Here is a 21,821-nt window from a genome sequence, read left to right as displayed (position 1 = left end):
GCTATCCTTTCACAAAGAGTAGGGGATAAGATGCAGCTCCACCCATGTGCATATATTTCTCATTTACGAGGTGGTGCTGGGAAGTTCCTGGCTTTGCCCCCTTCCAGATGAAAAAGAATAATGAGTGTGGGGGGATATGACAGCCTAATATCTTAGTATGTAACTCTGCAAATATCAGGTCTTTGCAATTCTTAAAACTGTTTTTTCTTTTAGTGAGAATCTGTGATTAGGGATGAGCGGGAAGGCCTCTGACAGTCTCGCGAAAATTTCCTCAAACTTTCGATTGGTCTGAAATTTCCTCGAACTTTCGTTTTCGGCGAACCAATTTCGCGAATCTCATTAAAGTCAATAGGCCAACTTTAAACATTAATAGCAAATCCCCTAAACATGTTAGAACCACCAAATTTGCTAGGTATGTGTAGGAGAACAGTGGCAACAAGGGACAAATACAAAAGTTCCAAAAGACCTTGTGGTTTTCCCAAAAATGGCAGGCAAAATGACAGCAGGCAAATAGGACTGTGTGATGGACAGCGTCCAAAAGGCAGCATAAACATTAGGACATTGAGAAAGGGTGAACTCAACCCACTAGCAACAGTCTCTGCTGTCAAAACAACAGCTGAATGCATTGCTATTTAAAGTACGCACCCCTAATAAATTTATACAGCTGAATAATTGGTTTATGCTATATAAATCCTGCTTAATAATAATAATATTGTTAGCTGGCATCATGACCTCGATGACGTGTTAGGAATGCCACCCATAAAGTTGTTGTTTTCCAGAAAATGGCAGCCAAAGTGACAGCAGGCAAATAAGATCTTTTCGTGATGAACAGCATACGGAAGGCAGCATAAATTTTAGGACATTGAGAAAGGGTGAACTCAACCGACTAGCAACGGTCCCTGCTGTCAAAACAGCGGAAGAATGCATTGCTATTTATTGTACGCTCCCCTATTTAATTTATATAGCTGCATAATTTGTTTACACTATATAAATCCTGTTTATTAATAATAATAATAATAATAATAATTGCTAGCTGGCATCATGACCTGGGTAAAATGTGTAAGGAATGCCACCCATAAAGTTGTGGACAAGTAGCGCGGTGACATTAGGCAAAACGATGGAGAACCAGAGACGTGGGTCAGCGAGAGCAGTAGCAGTGTGTGGTCTCTGGTCAGCTATTGCCAGGAAACTGCATTGGTAAGTGTCGTGGAGAACTGGGTGTAGTGCATCGTCACTGCCACCCAGAAGTGTACAATTTTAGTGAATGGAATACTGACAGGCGGCAGCAACAGCAGGAGGAGGAGACGGTGGGCCCTTAGACGGGGCGGAGATCGTATTGGAAACTGGAGCTGGGTGTAGTGCATGGACAATGCCACCCACCCAGAAGTGTGTAATACAATTTTAGTGAATGGAGTACTGACAGGCGACAGCAGCAACAGCAGGAGGAGGAGGCCGTGGGTCCTGAGACGAAGCGGGGACTGCATTGGTATCTGGTATCTAGAGCTGGGTGTATTTCATCATCAATGCCACCCAGAAGTGTACAATTTTAGGAAATGGAGCACTGACAGGCGGCAGCAGCAAGAGGAGAAGGAGGAGGCGGTGGGCCCTGAGACGGAGTGTGGACCGCTTTGGTAACTGGCATCTAGAGCTGGTTGTAGTGCATCATCAATGCCACCCACCCAGAAGTGTGTAATACAATTTTAGTTAATGGAGTACTGACAGGCGTCAGCAGCAACAGCAGGAGGAGGAGGCAGTGGGCCCTGAAAAGGAGCAGGGAGTGCATCATCAATGCCACCCAGAAGTGTACAATTTTAATGAATGGAGCACTGACAGGTGGTAGCACCAGCAGGAGGAGGCAATGGTCCCTGAGATGGACCGTGGACTTCATTGGTAACTGGCATCTAGAGCTGGGTGTAGTGCATCATCACTGCCACCTAGAAGTGTACAATTTTAGTGAACAGAGTACTGACAGGCGGCAGCAGCAACAGCAGGAGGAGGAGGCAGTGGGTCCTGAGAAGGAACGGGTACTGCTTTGGTAACTGGCATCTAGAGCTGGGTGTATGGCATCATCAATGCCACCCAGAAGTGTACAATTTTAGTTAATGGAGCACTGACAGGCGGCAGCAGCAGCAGGAGGAGGCGGTGGGCCTTGAGATGGAGCGTGGACCGCATTAGTAACTGCCATATAGAGCTGGGTGTAGTGCATTATCAATGCAACCCAGAAGTGTACAATTTTAGTGAAATGAGTACTGACAGGGGGCAGCAGCAACAGCAGGAGGAAGAGGCAGTGGGCCCTGAGAAGGAGCGAGAACCGCATTGGTAACTGGCATCTAGAGCTGGGTGTAGTGCATCATCAATGCCACCCAGAAGTGTACAATTTAGTGAATGGAGCTGTCCTCGTCTCATTCCACATCTCTCCCTGCTTCTATCCTTCACACAGAACACAAGATGGAGTTACTAACCCCTCCCTCCTTCCCTCTATATATGCCTGTCCTCAGATCTCCCCTGATTGGGCTGCTGGGTCTTGCTGTTCATCCTGAGAGCAAATGATTCGCTCCCAGCCGCGAATCTCGACGGAAATAGTGGGTGTTACCACACCCTGCTTTTTCCCTCATTCGTTCAGTGAGAACACAACCTCATGGTGAATCAGAAGGCCGTTCTCGCATAAATGTTCGGTAAGTGAGAAAGGCCTGATTTGCCATGAGATCGAACTTACAAATCGCTCATCCCTAGCTGTGATGGCAGAGGCACAAGCAAGTTTCACCTCAATGGAGTTACAGGCCGTCATGACGTTTTTGTTTCTCCAGGGAAAGTCAGCAAAGGACATTCACACCGGGATGTCACAAACACTGGAGGAGACGTGTCCTTTTTACAGCACTGTCAAAACCTGGATATCTCATTTCAAGCATTGACCATTTCGCCATTGAAGAAGAGCCCGCAGTGGGCACCCCCCAACCTCAACTGACCCGGCAACCTGTGATGCTGTCTATGAGCTGATTATTGAGGACTGGCGAATATCCGCCCAAAAAATAGTCTGCTGACAGACATCACAAAGATCTCCCTACTTTTTTTTATTGGTGACAAGGTATGGCTATCTACCAATAATCTAAAAACACGTGTTCCATGTTCCAAGCTGGGCCACAAGTTTCTGGGACCACTTCAAATAGCAGATCAGATCAATCCAGTCACCTATCATTTAAAACTTCCTGACAATTAGAAAATTAACCCTGTTTTCCATATTTCTCTACTCAAACCATTTCATGAAAACACTTTTTCTGGGAGATATATTCTACCTCTGCCACCTGTTCATGTACAAGGTGAAGAAGAATTTGTTGTTGAGAAAATTCTTGACTTCAGTATATATTTAGGAACAAATTGCAATACTTAGCACAATGGGAAGGATATGGTCCTGAAGAAAGTGATTGGGAATCAGTAGAAAATAGTCATGCTCCTAGATTAACAAGAGAATTTTTAGGATTTCCTCTCAAGCCAGGACCTAAGACATCCAGAGGCCATCCTGGATGGAGGGAGGTACTGTCAGGATTGGGATCCAAACTTAGGGCTGTTTCTGTTTCTGGCAGTATTTCTACCCCCTTCCTTTTTAAGCCCTGCCATGAATTTTTTGTTTGCCAGAATATTGTGCTCCTGCCAGTGTCTCGCCTTACTACCACCACTACCACTAGTACTACCTACCTTTCCTGCCACTTGCTTGTATATTGACCTTCGGCTACGGAATTACTGACTACTCTTATTGCTTGCTGCATTTAACCTGATTTCCTTGGATACTGACTTTGGCTTGCTTCCTGACTACGCTCTTGTCTCACTCCTGCTTTGCTACATCCACCTGTGTACTGGACCCAACATGTTTATCATTGCAGACTCGCTCATTGCTACAGCTTTTGGCCTTTGAGCCCGTTCCCAGATTGTGACAGTTGGGGTTGGGTGTGTTTATGGGTAGAGGAGTTAGAGTAGGGCGTTTTTTTGCCTTTCTGAAAGGTTCTGATTTGATTGATGATGCCTGTGGTGGTGTTTTGTATGTTAGAAAAATGAAGGATCACCTTCATCATTTGTAAACTATAAAGAATATAACAAAACATGTAAAAGAAAATAAAATGTGCCAAACTTTAAAATGAAAGACAGATTGCAAAAAAAGTAAGGTAAACCCCAAAAATTATTTAAAATATATTATTAGCAAAAAGATCGGGTCTGAGCATGTAGGCCCCTTAAAGGATGTCTCTGGATTGGTAACTGGGGATAAAGAAAAGTCTGATATACTAAACATATATTTTATGCTTTTCATACACATAGGAAACTGGCAGAGCTCAGGTCCAATTTTCTAATAGCAATGTCACTGCCTTAGTGAGCCACAATGGCTCAAAATTGGCATGAGAAACAGTTGGGTAAAGATTGTGTTAAAATTAGGGTTGACATAGTACCAGGACCTAATAGGTGACATCCACGTCTCCTCAAAAAGCTGAGCTCAGTTAATCTCAGTTAAACTTTATTCACTGGCATGGTACCAATGGATTGGCATAAGGCCAATGTGGTTCCTACCTTCAAAAAGGAAGGAAAGTAATTACAGACCGGTAAGTAATAAATGCAGCAATTGTTATCACTCCACCTTCAGAACATTTCTTTAGCAAATACTCAGCACTAAATCATACTCATTCTGTCAATATCTGCATCCACAGCACACTGTGTGCAGCTTGGGGGAGATTAAAGAGCAGGTCCTGGAACTATTTAAATCTCTCTAGTTCCAGGCGGTGACCTGTAACAGCAAAATTCTAGCTAACACTGTATGGACTTAACAGAAAGGTACTTATGGACGTATGGACCTAACAGAGAGGAAACACTGAATTAGACAATAGGTGAACTGGAACTAGCTCAACAAACTAGGGGCTCAGCACTAGTGGAGACGCGTTGCACAAAACTGAGTGCAGTGTCTGAACTAGCTAAATAGCCAGGGATGATAAGAGGCTATTTCCTGATTAGCAAAACTAATAAAGTTTGGGAGCAGAGGCACGCCCAGAGTCAGAACTGCCCACATGCACAGGAGAGAGATGTCTGCGCTTTAGTGAGGAAGAGGTAAGTGTGACAAAATGTATGTTTTTTAAATTTGAAGGAATTGATTTGTTTAGGAATTATTGTATATCTGAGATTGTTATATATTATATTTTGATTTTAAATATTTGACTTTTTTTATCTCCTGAGGAAGAGGAGTGTATCCTCAAAACAGAAAACCCAGAGAGTTACAAATATGAATGTTGGGATATGGTTTTAATGATTCTGAGTCATTTTATAATTAATTAATTTATTTTTTATAATAATTTATATTTTTTTGGGGGGGGGGGTGGGGATGTTTTAATGCATCCAACTGATAATTTTGGTTTGTGTGTTTTGTGAAATTGGATGGTATATTCTTTTTAGGGTATTGGACCAATATTAAATATATCTTTTATTGTTTAAATAAAGTTAGACATAACATATTATAGACATAGGTTGGGATGTGGTGCTCCTATGGGGTTTTTGAAACCATCACATTTTTGTTGTTTTGTATTTTTCCCACATGTACTTGTATCTTGTTACATTTGTTTTCCATGTGTGGGCATGAAAGTCAGTGAACTTTTTATGAATTTTACAGACTCAGGACACTACCATTGAATGAGAACAGGTGAAATTGTACATGTTGTTGGTGTAGTTTTTTGTTGGCACAGGTAGTCCCTGATCTATGGACATCTGACATATGGACAACTCCTAGATATGAACTCACTCGTGTGCAGGATAGAGGCTTGATGGGGGTGGGGGGCGTTTTTCATGACTTGCAGAGAAATCTTTTGCTAAACATAGCTGAGGTTGTGGGTGATGTTAATGACTAAGCCCTTCTGCAACATCTAACTGTTTAATGACCAACACAAACTCTGCAGTTGTTTCATTTTGCATATCAAAGCAAGCACAGCTTGCTCCAGAAGTTATTGAATGTCTAAGCTCTATAAAGTTTTCTTTTTTTTTTTGCTTTGTTTGTGATTAACTAAGTGAGGATTTTTACAGTAACTGACACCATGCTGCCTAATAATATGATGAGACAAACATCTGTCCTAATTGCATTTATTAAAAAAATGTACCTGTTCCGACTTACATACAAATTGAACTTAGGAACAAACCCAGTCCCTATCTCATATGTAACTCAGGGACTACCTGTATTTTATTGTTTGTTCTGTGGTATTGGTATTGGAGTAAACAAGTAGTAAGATTCATTTAAAGATAATTTTGTACATTTTTTTGGATTCATCTTTGTAAATTGTTTTATTATGAGTTCTCTGATTTATAGTTGTTACCATATGATGAATATTATTAGCTACTTGCCATTGTTTCACCCCTGCACGTTTCTGCATACCCTAGGACTTTTTCTACTATTTATGCTCCCTCCTTTCTTCTTGATGAAGCTTCCTACCTAAATCCCTGTTATAATTAGTCAGTGTTATAGCCTGAATATGTCATATCTCTCCGTTTGCTCTACTCCCTGCAAAATATCGAGTACATTTAAGTTTTGTCCTTAGTTTGTATTTGTCTTTGTTCCTTTATGTGTGTTGTCATGCTGTACCTCTACCTGGTTGGCTGTAGCTTGTTTTAAATAGATGCATGGAGATGGCATCATCCTGCAGCCAGTGTAGACTGGTGTTGGCTGTTTATCTATGTGTGTTTGTGTAAGTCAAACATTACAAGTGAATTTTATAGATTGCTGTCCTCTTTGCCCTAGACTTGGCTTCTTTTAGCAAGCATGCCTATGGTTACCTTGTAGAATATGTTACACACAGGTCACACATACTGAGGAGCACTATAAACTTAAAGTGGAACTAAAGTCCCACTTTAAAAAATACTGTTACTGGACCAGGGCCTTACAGTGGATGCCATCGAACCGAGAGCTGCCCCCTGGCTGCCCCCAAAAGTATATTTTCCTACCTGTGAGATTGCACCTGTTTGGGTTAGATCACCCAAACTATTATTATGGAAAACAGTGTAATTTATGGCTGTATGATCTTAAGTTTGGTTATACAATGCATGGTTGCAGGGGGGCTTGGATATATATATATAAATATATATATATATATATTTATATATATACACTAAGGTAACTTCTTTAGTTTCCTTATATTAACCCTAAAATAGATACATATCTGCAATAATTTAAAAACATATACTTGCCTAAATTTGCTAAGAAGCTAAAGCATTTACTATATCATACCTCCGCACTAATTGGGTAATTAACAGCTTGTTTCTAAATAAAAACCCAACTAGAATAACATTAAATTTGGTAAAGTTTTGTATTTCATGAAATTCAAAAAAATATATAAAATAAAATATTTTGGGAAAAGCATTACAGAAGAGATATTTTAATTTAGCATACAGCTGTAAGCAGTAGTAATTGTAACATAGTTACATAGTGGGTTAGGTTGAAAAAAGACATAAGTCATTCAAGTTCAACCTCTAGAGAAATAAACATATCCCAGATATAAAACCCTATAAGACGTAGTTGGTCCAGAGGAAGGCAAAAAAACCCTGGTCCAATTTGCTTCAACAGGGGAAAAAAATTCCTTCCTGATTCCATGAGGCAATCGGATGTTCCCTAGATCAACAGTCACTGTTATTTTTACTTTAAAGCCTTAATACCCAGTTATTTTCTGTGCTTCTAGAAAACATCCAGCTTTTTCTTAAAGCAATCTATAGTAGTTGCTGAAACTACTTCCTGGGGGAGTCGATTCCACATTTTCACAGACTTCTTTTCCTCCAGACACAAAGAGTGCCCTCTTGTTCTTTGTAATGATCTCAAAGTGAATAATGGGGAAGAGAGTTCTCTATATGGACCATTTATATATTTATACGGGGTGATCATATCCCCCCTATTAAACGTCCCTTCTCAAGGGAGAATAGATTCAGTTCAGCTAATCTCTCCTCATAGCAGAGCTCCTCCATTCCTTTTATTAATTTAGTTGCCCTTCTCTGCACTCCCTCCAATTCAACAATGTCCTTTTTGTGAACTGGTGCCCAAAACTGGACTTCATATTCCAGATCTGGTCTGACCAGTGCTTTGTACAGGGTAGGATTATGGCTCCATCTCTGCAGTCTATTCCTCTTTTAATACAAGAAAGTACTTTACTAGCTTTAGAAATTGCAGCTTGGCATTGCATGCTGTTAATAGGTCTATGATCTACCAGAACCCCCCGATCCTTTTCCATTTCTGACTCCACCAAATGTATTCCCCCTAGACAGTATGAAGCATGCATGTTGTTAGCCCCCAAGTGCATAACTTTACATTTATCTGTATTTATTATCATTTGCCACTTGGCTGCCCAATCAAACAGTACATCCAAGTCTGCTTGTAGATAATAGACATCCTGTATGGACTTAATTCCATTACATAGTTTGGTGTCATCTGCAAACACAGAAACGGTACTTTTAATCCCAAACTCTATATAATTTAAAAAGATGTTAAGCAGTAAAGGTCCCAACAATGAACACTGGGGTACGCCACTAATACCCTTAGACCATTCAGAGTATGAATCATTAATTACAACTCTCTGGATGTGGTCTTTAAGCCAGTTTTATATTGATTTACAGATTGACTTTTCTAAACCTATCGACCCTAACTTGCATAATAACCGTCTGTGGGGTACTGTGTCAAATGCTTTAGCAAAGTCTAAGTACACAATATCAACTGCTACTCCACTGTCTACCTGTTTACTTACTTCCTCATCTTCCTCAAGAGAGTAAATTTGTTTGACAACTTATCACTTATATTATTATTTTCTAGCAGAAACTCCTCTATGTGGTTCTTTATCAAACTCTCTAAGAACTTTCCAACTATGGACGTTAAACAACGTTAAACATAATTGTCTCTCACAAACCCCAGATATTGTGCTATGGGGCTTAGTTTACACGGTCTGTTTCCCCAGAGTGTTTCAATGCCCATGTTTGAAATTCCCATGCATTCCAATTGGCTTGTCATCACCAGGGCGTTTCCTTGAGGCACACTTTTGAGCGTTTAAGAAAACACTCCTTTCAGCATTTTAAAAATTAAAAACATGCAAAAATGTGCAAAAACGCCACCATTGCATCCACCATAAATTTAAAAAAAGACAATAAAAACCTCTATTGATGTCATTTTTAGGATTTTTTACTTGTTTTCACACATTTATAGGTTTTAACACTTTTATATTTATAGGTTTTAACACTTTATTATGAAAGCTTGCATTGAAAAAAATAAATATTTTATCAGGACTTTGAAATCTGTAAACCCCCTTTAATAAAGGGACTCCCAGATCTCTGCTGCCTTACACTAGGGAATGAGTACAGGTGCTAATCAAAGGAGAAGTTGTATGAAGCCATTGCTCCCAAAATCCCCAGCAAAGCATAGACATGTGTTTAGCATGCACTTGGTTGCAGAACATGTGCCAAAGCTTCGCTAGAGATTCTGAGAGCATACAGGCTGCCCCCAAAGGACCTTTTCAATAAATGGTGAGATCGTTTGGGGACACAGCTCCTGGCAGACCTGGCGGGGCTTTGGCAAGTGTTCTGCAGAACACGTGCCAATGCTCTGCTGGGGACTCTGTAAAAGTGTCCTCATATGACCTCTCGCTTGATTGGCTGAGAAAATGTAAACCCTAATAACATCTCAAACATCATCAGGGTTTACCTTTTCTCAGTCAATCAGCATTAGAAGTGAATAGGGACACTTGTCCTCATTTGCTCTCAAGTGCTTGGGGATCCCACACTGTCAGGACGCGACGTTAGCACAGCTGTAGGAATCATCCTTTCATAGTGGGATAACCTGTAAAAAAAAAAAAGCTAAATACAGTTAAACACCAATCACATACACACAGTAGACCCAATCTTACTGAGGTAACTAGAAAGCCTTTCTTGTACTGCAAGAAATCTAGAAAAGAATCTGAAAGAGTCAGTATTTTATCAGAATGACATTAAAGTTCACATTTGATTCCAGTAGTACCGTGACAACAAAGGTTCAGGTTTTCAGACTGAAAAACCTGAGTGAAGTTGTGCTACAGCAGTTGTGTGTAGCAAAATAGACCACTAACTTCAAGATGTCAGATGTCTACTGTCAAAACAACAGTAGAAAATATGTCAAGGTCTTTTCCATACAATGATCTAACGGTTTACATCTATGTGCAAATAGCCTGGTTCTCCCTACTTTAGTTCCATACTTTCCCAACTTAATTGTTTAACCTTTATAAGAGGGGAGGGAGGGAGGGTGAGAAAGAGGAAATACAGAGGTGGACAGTGAGAGGAGAAAGAGAGAGAGAGAAAGAAAGAGGGGAGGATAGAGAAACGGAGGGACAGAGTGAAGCGGGAGAGACAAGAGGGAGGGGGTGGGGAGAGAGAGGGGTTAGTGAGAGAACAGAGAGGGAGAGAGAGGGGGAAAAGAGAGGGAGAATGGAATGGTAAGAGAAGTGTGAAAACAAATGTCACCCTGTACAGATTTCTACACAGTTTGGGTCTCATTATATTTACTTTTACTTTGTACATCTTGTTACTGTAGATCTTATCGGCCAGCAGGTTCAAGTTCAACATAGAGAGGTTGAAATGCTGGCCCCCTAGTTGTCACGACGCCCTAGGCCATGGCCTAGGTGGCCTTGTGGGAAATACGGCCCTACAGAAGAACTGTATCTTACTTTAAATTCAGATTTACAGCTCAAGAATGGAGAATAAGTGGGAAGTGATGTGGACTTCATGATTTTTATACCCTGTTTCCCCGATGATAAGACACTGTCTTATTTTTTTTGGAAGGCCAAAATATGCTCTAGGGCTTATTTTCAGGGGGATGCCTTATTTACCCATGAAGAAGACTACAGTACACATGGGCGGAGTCACGTGTGTTTGCGTGGGCGGAGTCACTTCAGTCCTGTCACTTCCTCTTCATGAAGAGGCGCGGCACACACGGAGGAACCACACACGGAGTCACCCACCGTACCACCCGATTCTGGTAAGGGGGGGCTGTCTTATTTGATGGCCCTGCCTTATCATCGGGGAAACACGGGTAACAAGGAATCAAAAAATGTCATCATATCATAGACTCCATCTTGTTTTTAGCCTCCATTTTGTAGCAGAACCATCCGTGAGAAATATATAAAGAAATCTGACTGCATTGTGAAGAGTGAACATCCTGTACAACTGGTTGAGTTTCTCTTCTTTGTCTGAAGTGTTAATTTAGAAAAAAGCAAATGATCACCTGGTGGAGGGTGTGTGTGTGTGAATAGATTTCTAGGATATCAGGGTCATAAATTGTTTAGGGACATCAATTACTCAGGATTCCTGAAGGGTCGCTTATCACTTCAACCTTTAAATACTTTTCTAAACCACCTACTTTACTTTGTATAAATGCCACCATCTTTTCTGAATAAATCAGAACCATAGCCACATTTGATTGTTTTCACACGTGTCAAAAAAAATTCAATCTATATCAAGAAGTAGGATTAAGATCTGTCACCCTACTGCCTTTCTGGCCTGGAATGTAAAGTGGCAGTGGGTGCACTAGCTGGATGCATTGGCTGGGAGGGCTGTTTGGGGAGTTTGCTGTTGCCAAACTGGGTTCGTAATAATTCTCCCACATCCCACTCCAGTTACAGTTAGTGCTGCTTATAAACCTAATTTAAATTATATATGTAACCTGCTTACTAACCTGAAAAACAAGTGGCTCAGAATAAAAGTTAAAAAACACAGGAGTTGTGTTTTATTTATTGTATTTTTGGGAGTTGCATTTTTGAGACATTTGACTGCTGGGTGACTGTAAATCAACTGCCAAAAAATGTTGACAGCCAACAAACATAAAATGTCGCATCTAGTCAGCATGTTCGTCTGTGAAGACTGATTCAGTGCCCTGGCATGTAGTAAGCAGAAAGAGTTCTACTCTTGAGCATTGACTCCTACCTCTCCAGTGTGACATGTTGTGCAATGCTGCTTGCCAGAAGTCCGAATAACCAGGCAGGACCATGGCAGATGGAATAAGTTAGGCTTCTCCCTGCTTCATTTCAGACCATCATCCTGTCTTGCCACTCTGAGCTTGGAGCCATATTAAAGTCTCTTTAAGCTCTGTGTATCATTTTAAGCTGAATCTCTCTCCCACTCTCACTGGTTACCACTTTTAACATTCTCTGCCTGTATCAGAGGCCATGTGTCCTCCAGTAATCTGTCTGTTAAGCTGGCCCATTTTCGGATCAATCTAATCAGTGAAGGGGAATCTGGTTTAGTTAGTGCCCTAATAAAGGAGTACACCCATGACAACAATTTATGACTCTCAGCATTTTCTAAGTTATGTGTGATACCTAATTATGGGCAAAAGGTCAGTCAAGGGGCTATTGTGGCTTGTGTAAAGCCCTTTAGTTGAAAACACTGTAGGAAATGGGGGCTGTTATATCATATTTGGCACTTAGTTCCCCAAACTGCAGCAGTTGACCATTAGCGTCTAAGACATAGGCCAGTGAATTTATTACTCTTGTTTCCCACAAAAGAAGTTACTAAATTATTTTCCCTGAAAAAGAATATGGGCATTCTAGGAGATACCTGGTCTGGAGCCCCCAGCATCTTATGAATGTCCCGCCATGCTATAATCATGTCTCGTAATATTGTGTTTTGTTCAAATAGAGGTGGCAGGGCTTGAAATACTCAGGGTAGCTAAAAAATAGTAAATAAAGACTTACCTAGTCCCGACGGCATCCTCTGGTGTCCTGCCGATCCGATCCCATCCTTTGGCTGGAGACCCCAGCATCTTATGAATGTCCCGCCATGCTATAATCATGTCTCATATTATTGTGTTTTGTTCAAATAGAGGTGGCAGGGCTTGAAATAGGCCATGTAACACCCCATCTTTGAGCCATGTGTACTATCCTCCTGCCCCTCGCAAAGTTAGCCAAGAGTTTCCCCACTTTGTTTCCAAATTTGAAGAAGTCTGCCTCCCTCTATCCCTTTATGTGTTAATGTTTGAGCCACCAGTTTTTAAGAAGTGCTTGGAAGGAATCATTAGATAACAGACGTGATGAGGGATCTCCAAGTGGAATATCCTTCCACCGCTCTTTTTGTGCAGCACCAGAACTACAGGGGAATTATCAGATATTAACATAGACTATCTCTGTCGACAACACCTTGGGCAATAATACGGAGGATGGATAGAACATGTCAAATCTGGAGAGCAAATCATTCCTATGAGAATGTGTGAAATCAGGCTGCAGAGGATGTAAATGTCTCCAGATATCTAGTACCTGCAATGTAGAACAAAAGGATTTTAAGGCTTTGTTATTTGGGAAAGTTACTACATGTTTCATGTCCCATGTGTATCCTGTCCTCTCCCAGAGCATAAATAGAATTCCAGTCTCCCACCATCACATACCCGTCTTTCACCAAGTGTGTTTGACATATTTGTAGTAGAGAGGTAAAATAGGTATTGTTGACTGTATTCGGACCATAAGCATTTCAACAGCAGTTCAGGGAAGTTCTTTTATTTCAAAAGTGAGTCTGGCCAAGACCCAGGGACCCACCTCAGTATCCGCGGCAAGACTGGTAATTTGACTCAAAAACCTTTTATGCAGTAAAATTAGGACCCCTGCTTTCCTTCTGCATGCCGGGCTCCAACCACAGCTCCTATCCAGGATTTCTGCAATAGACAAACTCCTGTGACTGTAAGTGTGTTTCTTGTTGGTATGCTATGTCCACATGTCATTTTTTAAGGTTATGCAAGATTTCAGGCTGTTTCTGAGGGGTTCAAAGACCCCAAACGTTCCACAATGATTTCTAACCCACATTCCATTTTGTATTCGCATATAACCTGTACATGTTTGGCAGCCAAGTGCCCCCACCTTTAAACATGGGTTCCCTCAGTGTCAGACCCTTGCGGTGTGGGTGTATATCCAGGGATGCCCATGTTGATCCATTCTGATTTCTTTACATCTAAGGCTTGCCCTTCCATTATGAAGGAAGTCCTGAAATGTATGTAACTTTCGTATACCATCTGTGTAGCAACAAGCTTGTTAAATGAGTCTAGCAGCAGCCATCAACAACGAAAACAATAACAAGATTTCCAAAATATCATATTGTGATCTTCCCTTTTTTCTGATGATAGAATATTAATCATCAAAGTGATACATAGTGCTGTGTCTTGAAGTTATGTAGGTTTCTAAACACTGGTGTATTCATTATTTTTTTTTCTTTTCTTTTTCATTAGTTTTTTGTTTTTCTCCACGCTGGCGATTGGCCTCGCAGCTCACTCATATGGTTGGTTTTATGTTAAATCCCAACTTTTAAGCACATACGATTCTGATGATGTTTACCGCAATAGTTTACCCGCAAGGTTCGTATTTAGTCTCTGCCTAAAAAAAGAAGCAAACTCACAGACAGCTTCAGCCTCTCCTTCTTCTTTATTGGGAGCACAGGTTTTGCCTGTTTTAATCTGGTAAAGGTGCCAACTGATGTGGGTTCTCCTGATGCGTAAGATGTTAAAGATATTTTATGATACATTTTATAGAAGCCCCAACTAGACCTCAACCTCTAACAATGCAAATCTTATGACAAATATTCATACAGATGAAAATCTGGGTAGCAGTGGCCAGAGAAAGAGAGAGAAATCCAGGTCCCGGTACAAAAAAGGAGTGTGGGCCCTTATACAAAATTCTATACACATGTATGTGTGTATATTATTATTTATTTCTAACAATCGTAGATTATATTGATACATTGAGATAAGTATGTATAGGTATAAATGTAATAATAAAGTCCGCTAACCGTCAGGAGGTTTACAGTCTTAAATCTCTCGATAACGTAGACAATTACAGCATTTTCAGGGAACTTTACCTGTGAAATTATTTCCTCCTTCACTGTTCTGTAAAGTCTTTGTTGCAGTCCACAATGAATCAGTGTGGCTCGTGTACCGTTTTCTTCTTCCTCTTGGGATCAGGTGGAAAAGCAAGGAGGAGTAATCCAAGCAATAAATTTGAAACTAGCAATGAACACATGAGAACATTCGTTCATAGTCACAAGTTTTGTTCGTTGAATTTTGAATGCACCGTACTATGTCACTTTAAAAGTATTTTGTCATTGTCACGGCCTTCTATTGCTTTGTGCTCACTCAACACTTCGTGATCCTGTACAGGAAAGTTCTTGCAATACAATAAAAATTAATAAATGTTCAAATAATATTAAAAATTATGGGACGTGTTGGGCTTTATGGGCCCCCTTGAGCTTCATAGACCACGCTTTAGGCCTCTCCTCGGGCCTGTGACTATAATATGATTACAGTATGATTTCATTTAATGTAAGTTGTAAACAGGAAGCAAAAATAGGAAAGATAAAAACATTTATTTTTAGGAGAACAAATTTTCCATTATTAAGGGCAGCTCTTCATGACTTGGACTAGGAAGGAATATTGTCCTTAAAGATCACAGAAATGAGAATGTTTCAAATCAGTTTCACACAACCACACCGCAAAATTTATTCCAATGGTTATTAATTTTAAGAGGCTAAAAATAAAAACTATTTGGCTAATGTTAAAAAAGCCATAAAGAATAAGAAAAAGGTATTCCAAAAATATAAAAAAAAGAATCACTTTCATAATTTCCAAATTTTTAAAGAATATAACAAAAGGAAATATGTAAAAAGGAATGCAATTGTGCAAAACTTCAAAATGAAAGACAGACTGCTAAAGCATGTTTGGCAAATCCCCACATTTTTAAAAATATATTAATAGCAAAAGGATCAGGTCAGATCATGTAGGCCCCTTAACCTCCCTAGTGGTACATTTCTGTCTAGATTTATACGACTAAAAGCGGTACATTGTTTTTTATGAAAATTTATTTTACAGTATTATTTTATTTTAGAGTATAATATAATAGTATGAGTATAATAAAGTTTGAAACACATAATCGTGTAAAAAATAATACCTTAAATAAATTAATAAAAAAAAATATTTTAAAATTTTTTTTAAATAAACATATTTTACTCATACTATTATATTATACTGTAAAATAAATGTTCATGAAAACAATGGACCAATGGACCAATGGACTTTGCTAAAGCATTTGCCACAGTACCCCATAGATGGTTAATATGCAAGATATGGTCAACTGGTTTAAAAAAATTCAGTCAGTAGTTTAAAGACTACATCCAGAGAGAAATGAATTATGATTCATACTCTGAATGGTCTAAGGTTATTAGTGGTTATTCCTGTATATTCCTCTATTCCTCTGTACTTCCTCTATACTGTAAAATAAATGTTCATGAAAACAATGTACTGCTTTACACATATAAATCCAATGTATTGCATTCAATACAATTATTTTGTAATAAATGCAATACAAATGGATTTTGAATTTCCCACCCCGTCCCGCCGGCAACGTACACACTCACCAACGTTACCGGGAACTCCTCCGGTGACTCATCGTGTGCAGAAGACCCCGGAGAAAGAAGAAAAAAGACAGGGATCGCCGCGATGGACAATGCGGGATGCCGGCAGATCAGGTAAGTGCTGTATTTACTAACCTTCTCATAGGTTCACCTACCCCGAGTGTGACTCGGGGTTACTGCTTTCAGTGTGACTTCGGGGTTACCGCTAGGGAGGTTAAAGGACATCTTGGGGTTGGTAACTGGGGATAAATTAAAGGGGGATTTACTAAACAATTTTTTTAGTTTAAATTGCCAAAAGCTTAAATTGCTAATAGCAATGTTACTGCTTTATCCTCCTGGGCAGTAACCCTGTGTGTGGCTTGGTTAAAAAAAAAAAACAGCTGATAGCAGTAACCCCAAGCCACACTCAGGGTAACTAAAAAAATAGTAACTAAAGACTTACCTGGTCCCGACGGCATCCTCTGGTGTCCTGCCATTCCGATCCCATCCTTTGCCCGCGTCCTCTTCTTCCGATCAGTCCCCTGGCATATGTTCCGACCTGACAGCGTGCGGCTGTCGCTAGCAGCAGGGTGGGAATTTCAAATTATTTTGTATTGCATTCCATACAAAATAACTGTATTTAAAACAATACACTGGATTTATATGTTTAAAAGCGGTACACTGTCTTTCAGTATTAGTATTAGTATAATAAAGTTTGAAACACAAAATGTCAAAGTTAGACACAAATCAATTGACCAGTAGGTTAAACGAGACACAGTGGCTTTAAACACTGATATGATATATTAAGGATCATAGAGCACCAGGACCTGATGGATTACATCCATGGGTCCTCAAAGAGCAGAGCTCAGTTATTTCAAAGCCATTGTTCCTAACTTTTAGAGACTCTTTAAGCACGGGCATGATACCATTAGATTGGCATAAGGCTATTGGGGTCAAAGTCATTTTAAGTAATTACAGACCTGTAAGTTTAACTTCTACAGTTGGAAAGGTCCAAGAGTATTTAATAAAGAACCACATAGAGGAGTTTCTGCTAAAAAAAACAATTATAAGTGATAGTCAGCATGGATTCAAGAAAAACTGAAGTTGTCAAACAAATGTACTCTTCTTTTGTGAGGCAGTAAGTAAACAGGTAGAGATGGTGTAGCAGTTGATACCATATACTTGGACTTTGCTAAAGCATTTGCCACAGTACCCCATAGATGGTTAATATGCAAGATATGGTCAATTGGTTTAGAAAATCAGTAGATTAAAGACTACATCCAGAGAGTAGTGAATTATTATGATTCTTACTCTGAATGGTCTAAGGTTATTAGCGGTGTACCCTAGGGTTCTGTGTTGGGACCTTTACTGTTTAACATCTTCATAAATAATATAGAGTTTGTGCTTAAAAAAAACATTTCATTGTTTGCAACTGACACCAAAATATGTAATGGAATTAAATTCATAAACTACAATCTATAATCTACAAATCCATAATCTACAAGATGACCTGGATGTATTGTTTATTGGTCAACCACCTAGGAAATCACATTTAATAATATTAAATGTAAAGTTATGCACTTGGGGGCTAACAACATGCATGCTTCATACTGTCTAGGGGGGATACATTTTGGGGAGTTAAAATGGAAAAGTATCTAGGGGTTCTGGAAGACCATAAACCTAAAAGTAGCATGCAATATCTAAAGCTAGCAAAGTACTTTCTTAAAATTAAAAGAGGAAAAGACTGCAGAGATCAAGATATAATCCTGCCCCTGTACAAACCATTGTTCAGGCCTCATCTGGAATACCGTGTTTCCCCGATGATAAGGCAGGGCCATCAAATAAGACAGCCCCCCCTTTTTAGGTAAAAATGAAAAACATATTTTGGCCTTCAAAAAAAAATAAGACAGTGTCTTATCATCGGGGAAACAGGGTATGTAGTCTAGTGTGTGCAGAGAAGGACAACTAAACTAATAAAAGGAATTGAGAAGCTATGAGGAGAGATTAGCTGAATTTAGAGACGTTTAAGTTGAGGTATGATCACCCCGTATAAGTATATAAATAGTCCATATAGAGAACTCCCCTTCCAATTAATAATTTAAAAGTCATAACAAGGAACAAGAAGGCACTCTTTGTTTCTGGAGGAAAATAAATTTAATCCCCAGATAAGAAAGGATTATTTACTATAAGGTCTGTAAAATGTGGAATAGGCTTCTTCAAAAAGTAGTTTTAGCAAGTTATTTAGATTGCTTTAAGAAAAGGATGCTTTTCTAGAAGCACATAATTTAACCGGGTATTAAAATAAACATAACAGAGACTGTCGATCCCGGGAACATCCAATTGCCTCATGGGATGGGACCCTGTTGAAGCAAATGAAACCAGTTTTTTTTTTTGCTTTCCTCTGGATCAACTATGTCTAGGGGGTTTTTATCTGGGATTAAATTCCAGTGGGAAACCATGCTGGAAAGGGGTACTGTTCCAGTGAAACTGGGACAGTTAGGAGCTATGAAACACTCCCCTTTTTGCATTACTAAGCAAGAAAAATCTTTATTATAACCAAAAGACTTTTTTATGGATGTTGCAATGCTTGCAGAACGTCAAATTGTTTTATGCATACCTTAAAACTGCTAGTTGTTGGCAATAATAACATGCAGTGTAGCAAAGCACCTATATACCATGTGGGTGAAAGCACCTTTAAGTCCATTACCCACAACTCCCTGGGTCTCTGTACTTCCTCTTTCTGAGAGGCCACACCTAATAAAGCAGAGATGGGTGGGCAGTTTTTCTGGAGCCAGGTGAGCCAACCCCAACTGTCAGAACTAGTGTGCAGCCAGAGAACTATCATCTAGTTGGATCAGAAAACCTAGTTACTGTGAGGGACACCTTAAATAGCTACCAGAATACTCCAGTTCCACTGGGGTGGCCTATTGTGGCCTTGGACTATCCTGGAGTCCACTGAGAGAGACACTGATCACAAAAAGTGTAAGTAGGGGTTGTTTAGACCTAAGGTTGTTTCAATAGCTTGCAAAAAAATAGTAATAAATAAATATTAAAATGACATTTACCATTGGACCAAATAGGTCAGTTTATCCTTTATTTGAGAGGTGGCAGGAGGCTCATTGCAGGCTACTGAGACAGTACGCCACCTCTGCCGCCTCCAAAGACTTAAATAGAAAGTGTTTAAATACGCCTAAGGGAGGGTCGTGGTTACCCGATGCAGGCTCCTCCGTGTCTGGAGACTAAGATAGCAGACAGGCACTGTGGCAATCGCATACCTCACCTCTATCCTGATGCCCTGGGCTAAAAAAATTTTTGCAAATATTTACATTTAATTTCCCTCTATCCCCTATTTATTTTTTATTTTTTTTAGGTGGTGTTGAGTCCCCTAACATCTTACATAAATAACATGCCTTTGTATTAAGTAAGTACATTTTCAATAGATCTTAGACATGTCAATAAAAGTGATATCACTTAATGTTAAGGGACTTAACCCCCCACCTCCCACAAAGCGTTATATATCACTTAATGCAGGAGGCCCATTTTCACCATAATAAGGTACAATCCCTCAAAAAAAGAAGTTTTCAAATAAATAAAACAGTCAACAGTCTATAACAGCTTTCATATAATAAATCTGTAGTAGCGATTGTTCTATGCCATTTTTAACCTATTTGTGCTATTGTTTCTTGCTTTACATTTTTAGTAAATTGCAAATTATACAGATGGTACTCTTTGATTATTTATTCAAACATTTATTCCTACAAGATTTCCTTAAACACATTGAATGGTTATTAGCTTACCTTCATCAGGACCCTGAACTGCAATGCCCTTATTGCAACAGGTAATTGCTTAAACTTTAAAATACCTTACTGTTATTTAAATGTTATTCCATAACTTCATGCATCAGTTCATCAGTAGTTTTTATTAGTTACATGGTTATATAATTATAAAAATTGATAATGGGAGTAAGAGGGATGTAAAAAAATTCACTTCTAGGTTAGATCCTTAGATAGTCCAGGTACACCACTACTTGAAGTTTGTTTTACACTTTTGTGCACAATGAATTGTTTGTTACATCTTGGCTATTTATATTGTTATTGATATTGGTTGTTTTAGGTGCACTTGTAAATCCTTTAAAAACTGGACAAATAGGAATCCATTTTAAACATTGTATCTGCCTAATAGCTGCCATTCCACATGGAAAGTCATAGCTTCTAAGATTGACATTTGATTCACTGTTAGCATTGGCTCCTTCCTTCCACTGTACAAGTCCACGTTCTTGTTGTGTACCTGCAACAAAGAAAATAGTGGTTTTAGTTAGAATAATAACTTTAATGCATTTATAGATTTAATGTAGAATAGGTTACTCTATTTAATCTTAATTTTTTAATAGTCTGCTATTTCACATGCACAAGCTTTGGTGCACTTATTTGCTAAAAGGAGGACAGCATGTTTCACTTAAAGGGACTAAAGTATTAAGGCTGCTGTCCCGCACACCCACATTATTTTGATGTAGAAAGAGAGATTACTTAGGCCTATGAAACTGAATGTACATTATAACAAGAGAAAGATTTCAAAGAGAGAAAACAAGTGTCTAATCCTGAAACATTCTATGATATATAATGCATTTAATATATTCAACATATTAGTGCACATTAGAGTACATAGAACATATTTCCTGAACCATCTGCAGTCCTAAAGTCCCTCCAGTCCTATTGGAGATTAATGCCCTGTACAGATGTCAGATTACCAAAGTTGGAAATGATCTTTTGCGATCATTTCCAGTTACAATGAATGAATGCGTACTACACACAACTGTACACATATTCTGTTCTATAGATAAGGAAGGAGAGAGAATGATCTTGCAACATTTCACTGTGCTTTTCTCTGTAGGAAAACCTGAAAAAAGGTATATGAGGCATGATTTTAGCTGAGAGAACATTAATCAAAGAGACAGAACCAACAAAGTTAAATACAAGGGCAAATCTGTTTTTAAATTGGTACATCTCCAGCTTCCGGGACAATGCTACATTCGCTGGGAGCTTACTAAGGGAGTTGAGTCTTTGGGAATATCTAAAAGTGTTGCTCCATTCCTGGGAGGAGAATATGTTGATACAGAAGTACAATACTGAGAAAAGTCCTAAATATATCCAATCCTTTGTATACCTCAGTAAGCAATCCAAGCAGAGAAGGCTACCATTGGTGTTATATAAAATTTTGTTTTTGTACAAACCCAAAGGGTAGGTAGTATTATGTATACTGCGTGAAAGTTGTCACATGTCTAAAGTCAATATCCATCTCAGATTAGCCAATAAAAGACCACTGGACTAGGAGCTTTTAAGCATGCAATCAAGATGTCCTGATTAGAGCACTCATGAGTATGAGGTACAAATTCCCATTGCATGAGATCAGTAATAGCAAGTGGGTATTGTATGTTGAGACTA

At 39.3% G+C, this 21,821-nt stretch overlaps 1 protein-coding gene and 1 long non-coding RNA gene across 5 annotated transcripts in view; one reads left to right on the top strand and one right to left on the bottom strand.

Annotated features, from left to right (window-relative positions):
- LOC140323583 (uncharacterized) overlaps positions 1-21,821 on the top strand; it is a 48,661-nt gene that overhangs the window by 9,760 nt on the left and 17,080 nt on the right. The gene's annotated exons all lie outside the window — the stretch shown is intronic.
- Positions 20,281-21,821, bottom strand: part of SLC23A1 (solute carrier family 23 member 1) — a 144,219-nt gene continuing 142,678 nt past the window's right edge. For all 3 annotated transcript variants that reach the window (XM_072400786.1, XM_072400785.1, XM_072400787.1), the window contains one exon: positions 20,281-20,667. In XM_072400786.1, coding sequence (XP_072256887.1) covers positions 20,420-20,667 — 248 coding nt within the window. In that variant the 3' untranslated portion in view covers positions 20,281-20,419. The remainder of the gene's footprint in view (positions 20,668-21,821) is intronic.

The sequence above is a fragment of the Pyxicephalus adspersus genome, chromosome 2, assembly GCF_032062135.1.
Source record: "Pyxicephalus adspersus chromosome 2, UCB_Pads_2.0, whole genome shotgun sequence".
NCBI classification, from domain to species: domain Eukaryota; kingdom Metazoa; phylum Chordata; class Amphibia; order Anura; family Pyxicephalidae; genus Pyxicephalus; species Pyxicephalus adspersus.
The sequence above is the reverse complement of the archived record's forward strand: the minus strand, read 5'-3'. Positions and strand labels throughout refer to the sequence as shown.